Below are 7105 nucleotides of genomic sequence, written 5' to 3'. Positions count from 1 at the left end.
AAACACTGACAGTGGGTATGAAGGGTGGGAAGTGTGAAAGGAGGTAAGTGTACCTATTGAAAATACATTTTCAGTGTAAGAAAATGTTAACTTCCGAAGTGGTCGTACCTCCACTCAGTCGCACAAAGCTAGAATAACACATTGCAAAGGTGGAGGCAGTACAGATGTACAAATACCAAAACAAGTGGAAAGTGATGGCCCAGAATGAATGAGTGTGCTATGAGATGAAAATGAAGCACAGTTGTGGGGTACCACAACTACTTCTGGAACAGGTATGCTCTTTGCCCAGCAAATAGGAAAGTAACACAAAATGGGTAGAATTGAAAATACTGGCACAATTGAATGTGATACTAATTCATACAGCACTGGAAAACTGATAGTACTGCTGTATGTTCTGAAGAACATATATGTTTCATCTGTCACAGGGTTGTGCCTGATATTGTACTTGTGTTAAAAACCTGGCCAGAAATGCTTGTAGTGAACCACAGATGTGGATGCTGGATAGGTGCAAGCTGTAGCAAGATATAACAAAATGAGCTAGGTACCTACCCAACCTCAATCTGACAGACAATGATCCATAGCTTGTCCTCAGCTTTAGTAGGTTGGGAAAGAGAAAAAAAAACAAAAATAACAAGGTCAGGAAATGGGTGGGTAAGACAAACCATCTAAACAGGCAGCATAGGTCCTAGTAAGGAAGGACTGGTTGGGATAGAGGATGACATAGGAGGAATGGTAAAGGACAAGGGTAACATTAAAAACATAAATATCTGAATGAAGACAACCACAAGCAAGTAGGAGAAAGAAGTAGGTTCCAAAGGAGAGAAGGTAGATGGAAGAGGAAGACAAAGGTCTAAATGGAGGACAAGAAAGGCCATACAGGACAACACTGAGAACCCACTAGAGCAATTCAAAGGAACAGAAAAGGAGAGAATGGACAGGGGAAGACAAAACCAGATGAAAAATGGAAAAACGGAAGGAGGTCAACAAGGCTGCCGACAGCTAGATACAGACGAGGTGGACAAGCTTCCGTCAAACAACCCAGGTGATGAATAGGGGGAGAGATGAGGAAAGGAAGGGTGGGAAGGAAATAATCCATGGCAGAGAAACTAAAGTTGGAAGGTATACTATCGTCCATGATAAATGGACATGAAAGAAAGTCTAAAGGATTGGGAAAGGAAATATGCAACACATAAGAGTCAGTCCCTGGACTGAGAAAATGGAACTGACAAAGGCCATACATGAAGACAGAGAGTGGTGACATCTGTGTAACAAGGGACCACTTCTTGATGAGAATCTTGTTGAGAGAAGATAATCTATTCATCACCAGTTTCAAGGAGCCAGGAAAAAGGCAAGCAAAGACCACAATGTGGTTATTGTGGGCCTAGAAATGAGATCTAGGAATTAGTACCCCTTGGCTCAGTGACCACTGTAGAGATGTCGGAATGTACCTTAACCACCATCTCCCAAAGGGGAGGAAGGAAATAGGACAAAGCTCAGCAAAATACCAAAGGCTCGAGAAACGTGATTTGGAGAGAAGACTCTATGATCAACCAAAGACCAGAAATTACCCGGGAGTTAAAGTAAGAACCCCAACCCTCTAAAAATGAATACGTGAACAGATGTAAATCTCAACAAGGTGGAGTAAGCAGCACACCCATCGTGGTACAGTCTCTGTCTAACCACCAAGCCAGGGATCCAAAGAGAAGTTCCACTAATCAAGAGGTGTCCAATGAAGGGAACTCATATGAGCCTGACCCATGGGAATGAGAACTTCCAAGCAAGCCCACATCCTCAAAGAGATTGAACGTCTCAAGCCATAAGAAAAGGTAAGGGATGTGTGAACTGCTCGCTCCCAATTCAAAGATGAAGAGGAGAAAGCATTGCCCAACTGAGGGATATTGAGAGGTGGTAAGAATGGACTTCCACCCTCTCATCAGGAATCCCACTCATTCTGCATCCTGTAGGAGCAGAGGAGTGTGGTCTCGGGAATGGGAGGAAACAAACATGAGCAGTTACCCCTAGAAGAAAGTCTCACTGTGTGAATGTCCAGCAAGAGTTTGTACTCCTGACAAAATAATTAAAGAGCCGAGGTTAGTCAGAAAGGTTGGGTCCTGAACTGGAAAACATGACTAGGAGTGATTAATAAATAATGATAAAGTGGGCACTGTGGTGAAGAACACTGAATTGTAGATTAAGAGGAGAAAAGGAGCCAAAGCTCAGCTCAGCCCTATGAATGGGAAAGAAACGAACACATCAGTGATGTAACAAAGCAAAAATTTCAGGTCCCACACTGACAAAAAATTAGTATGATATGCCACAGTTAACACTTACGAAAAAAATATTCAGATAGAACAATGAATTAGATATTACAAGTAGTAAAGACATGTAATGTATAAACCATTAAAAAGTACCCAGTTAACAAAGGCCTGATAAATATCAAATAGACAAACCATCAAACTTTATCTAGTCCACAAAGGTTGTAACAATAACAAACATGCTAACTAACTGAAATTACCTAGAAAACACAATAATAATCAATATGTAACTCACAATTCCACTAAATTAACCTAGACAACAAAAGACACTTAATTAAGTCCAACATTGACGAAAATGGGGATGAGAAGGCACGTAGTTAACAATGGGAAGACATTATTTACATTAATTGCAAATTCAAACTACAATCTCTTGTAAATCGGTAAGAAGAAATAAATGAAAAAAAAAACTTTTTCACACAAATGAATGCAAACACAGTGAAAGAAAACTAATGAAAAAAAATTGAAATGGCAAAGAAGCACGTTCATAAACGGTAGCAAATGTGGAAAAAAAAACATGTCGAAACAATGCTATGCCAATCAAGAAAGTGAGGACTAAGCAGGAATATCAGTAGGAGTTAGCTATAACAGTATAGATGGCACAATACTGTTGTTGGAAAGTAGTCACGTGATATGTACATGTTTTGAAATGGCATGAAACTGATGGTGTATAAAGACTGGTGCACTGATTGTAAAAACATTTTTAGCAATTGTTAGTGGGCAAACAATGATCAAGATAGCTTTGTGAGAGGAGGTAAGACTGTTTTGGAAATAAACTATATAAGTGAAAAGATAAAGATGTGAAATTATGCACATAAGAAAAATACAACTATTCTAGTGGATTTCTATGAAAAGTTGAAAGGTATGTACATATTTCCATTTGTTAGTTTTAAACATTTCATTGAACTGTATGTTGATGATAATAGATAGAGTTAGTGATACGGTAGAGAAAATGGAAAATAAAATATAAATATTTACCTTAAAAACTTTTGATATTCATTTATGAGGTTCTATAGATTATACAAATGAAATGTGAAAACTGTAAGATAAAAAGTAGTATTTTTATACTTCATATAAAAATCACCTTGCAGGTGAACTATTCAAAGTGCAAGGGCAAATACCTACATCAAATAATGAATTTTTATTCAAAAGAGTACAAAAAATCAAAATTAAATGTTTTATTTTTCTGAAACTACATACTTTTAGGAACATTATTGTGGAATTTTAAACAATTTCAACCACTAGTATTATTTTTGTAAAGAAATATGATGAGAACAGCCAAGTTTTATTAGGCTAAACAGTATTTGTATTTACAACAGAGATTCAGGTTAGAATTAATTAAAGTTGGTCTGATGGTTTGGGTAATAAATGTAAGGAAGTTTTAGTAACAATAAATAGAGTTCTAATGCCTCAATAGCACAACATTGTTGTAATGGTTATGAAACTTTTGATGGCAACAAAAACAGTTTAGACAATAGTGTTTAAGGTTTAGAAAACTGCAATCTCTGACAGTTATTATAGAAAGAGATGACATTATGCTCACAGTTAAATGAAAGGATTTCAAGTGCATGTAATCTCTCTAATGGTATACCTCACAGAGAAGCATTGAACCACACAAAGACCTATATACAGTTTGATTAATTTACTTTTACTAATCACAGACTAATAAACATTAATAAAGGTAGGAAAGTAAAAGTCAATTTCATATAAAAAGAATTTCAACCACATATTCAATCTATGTCATTTCATAAATTTATTACAGCTTACCAAAAGATACTAAAGAACCTTCAGGGGAGGTCAGAAGTTCTCTAAGTAAAGATTCTCCCCATGGATCATGAAGAGCCATGGTCAATACTCCACATAATCGGGCAGCTTCATCTACTAACTGACACAATGACTGGCTACATTCTTTAATGACTGTTTGCAAGCGTTCCTTCAGGACTGGATTCACATCAGCCCATTCTCTTGATAAGATAACCAAAGATGTCTCACTAAAGAAAAAAAAAAAGACATAAATGCTACCACTATTTTTGTTTTATTTTTTAGTCTGTCTGCAACATAATGCAAATTTATTTTTCTAAAATATACAAACTTTAAAAACACACACACTCATGCAAAATTAAACTAAGTTTTCAGACAAAAATTTAAAAGTAATGAATGGTTCATAGCTCACCATTATGATTCCTAGACTGCTTTCAGTATTCTTAATTGGTTTACTCATATACATTGATGCATTTAATTAAAAAAAAGTAATACACCTTTTCAACCACAATTATTTTCTGTTACAAAACAAAGATATTTTGTTAGGTTTCAACTACATTTGTTCCAGTCATCATTAGACATAATGAAAATAAATAAAAGAACAGTAACTGCAGCCTACAAACAATTTTTTGTATCACATTTTAATAATTTAATATTGGATTAGACTGTTTAACTTGTATAATTTCAGGGCATACCTTTTTTTTCATACAATCTGTAAACATGCAGTAACTTTCAACAATGCCTTATTAAATAGCTAAGCAGTTAAGGCAATAATGGAGTTGGGGAGAGTAAACAACAAAATGATATCTTATTGTTTGTTCAACTGATGTCTCTAGACCTTAATTAAAGTAGTTTAATTACTTTAAAAACAAACCTACAAATTTTAAGACTGATAATTAATACACAGAAGAGTTTCTAAAACTTTTCTAGCTGCTGTTATCTCATAATATGACTTGTAATTTGCAATGTTGTTTTTTCTAGAATGATTTATTTTAAATTATTAGAAATATTACCAATAAATCAAATTATTTAGATAATAATAGTTCTGTAATGATTTAATTTTTTAATACTACTGGGTAGATTGCATATGCACTTGTGTCACAAAATATAGCATGCCTTTTCAAGAAAATGCATTTGAGTTCTCAAACAAAACATTTGATGTGCATCTTGTTCTACAAAAAGTAAAAAAAGGCAAGCTTTCCTTCAAAGTGTTATATCGTGAAAGATAAAATACTATCACATCATCTACTTACATATATGCACATAAAATGACAAAGCTAAGCTTATGAAAATTTTTTAACCTGTAATTAGCAATTAACAATTTTGACATTTAAAAAATTATACCTGAACAAAAACTGAAAGACATTGGACACTTCATTCAGGCTAGAGGCACAAGCACCCAGTGATTTCCATATGACCACTAGTAAGGCTGCTTTTTCTTTAACTGGTTTATCTTTACAGTCTTGAAGTTTAGACAATGCCTGTAAAAAACAAAAGCCATACAGTTATATCTTAACTATACTTTTACCACAATTGCAAGTTAAAGATTTATTATTTTATACAACTGTGATTAGCCAGTTGTTCTGAACCTTTTTATGACACATACCTCCAGTCAGACCTTTCAGTCAAGATGAGTTCCTCACATACATAATTTGCCAAAAACATTTAAGTGGTTTAAATTAATAAAATGGTAAATCAAAAGAAATAATCCAAGGGTGAGTTAACAGTGCTAATGCCCTCAAAATTGCCTTCCAATTTTGAGGTGTGGGATTTATATTCCATTTAATTCCATTTGACATTACACTAGTGCTTTTGGGAACTAAATATTAAATTATAAATCTCTATCATTTCTTACAATCTTTTTTCATTCGAACCTTTGTCCAACAGTAATTAGAACAGCTAACATTAATAAACATTAATGATCAATCATATTTACTGTAGCATACATACATGCATAACAGGTTACAGAAGACATCATTCTTACACATAATTAGTTATCGACTCATAAATTGCTTTCTCATGACTAGGTCTAGAAGATATTTAAAAATTGGTATGATGATCTTGTGTGGATAGAAATTATAAGGATTGAAGAAGAAACTAGTATATTTTGAGAAAGCCAAAATATATCAATTCCAATTGTTAAAACAACCATATGCTAATATGGAAATGCATTACAAAGACACAAGAAATAAACTATTAGTCTTAAAATGGTATCACATTAAAAAAAAAAAGAAAAATAATTTGTATATATATATATGTGTATGTGTATTAAATGTATCCAAAATTTGAGTAAATCTCCGACCAAATTGCTTCAGAAAAAAAAAGGAATGGAGAGGAGAAAAAAAAAGCTTGCTCAGAAAAAATATAAAACTTGTGATGTGAGACTAAGTTTGCATGCAGTATATACAGAAATAAGAAAAGGATACAAGTCATCTATACACTTTGGAGATAATGTACATGTACTTTAGCACCATTAATAAAATTTACACATACATTAAAAAGAGCTAATTCATGTCAAGCACACAACAAATCATTAACTTCGTAGCATCTAACCATATTTCCTTGTGACAACAAAGGAATTCCTTAATAACTTTACATTCCACTTTGATCATCAGACATATAAAATACATGTAAGATGTCAAGTGTGTATATCCACAAAAAGAACATGCAAGTCACTTTTTTTTTTTTTACATTACACTGGAAAATATGGATTAAATCTTAAATTTTTTACAAGATTTCAAGACTATAAATGCATATGAGCATTTATTCTGGAAGATAAAGATCCACTTCTACAAGTGTGTATTACACCCAACTGGGTGAAGCATTCACCCAGGGGTAAATGACATCAGAATCAGGGTGAATGAATATTATCAATTTTACAACAAATTTAAGAGCAAAAACATCATTAATTATATATTCTAATTGTATTTTCATAACTACATTTATGTTTTGTTTATTTTATGTTGTATTCATTCTAGTTGTAGTTTGATGTATATTTAAGTCATAATAAAGAATTTTGCATTTTCATTTAG

General features: G+C 33.4%; 1 protein-coding gene across 1 annotated transcript in view; it reads right to left on the bottom strand.

The window, feature by feature from the left end:
* LOC106460170 overlaps positions 1-7105 on the bottom strand; it is a 39170-nt gene that overhangs the window by 21096 nt on the left and 10969 nt on the right. Inside the window, exons 2-3 of the mRNA XM_013919855.2 lie at positions 5418-5554; positions 4080-4303 (exon numbers count right to left, since the gene is read on the bottom strand). Coding sequence (XP_013775309.1) covers positions 4080-4303; positions 5418-5554 — 361 coding nt within the window. The remainder of the gene's footprint in view (positions 1-4079; positions 4304-5417; positions 5555-7105) is intronic.

Source organism: Limulus polyphemus, unplaced genomic scaffold (genome assembly GCF_000517525.1).
Source record: "Limulus polyphemus unplaced genomic scaffold, Limulus_polyphemus-2.1.2 Scaffold722, whole genome shotgun sequence".
Lineage (NCBI taxonomy): Eukaryota > Metazoa > Arthropoda > Merostomata > Xiphosura > Limulidae > Limulus > Limulus polyphemus.
The sequence above is the reverse complement of the archived record's forward strand: the minus strand, read 5'-3'. Positions and strand labels throughout refer to the sequence as shown.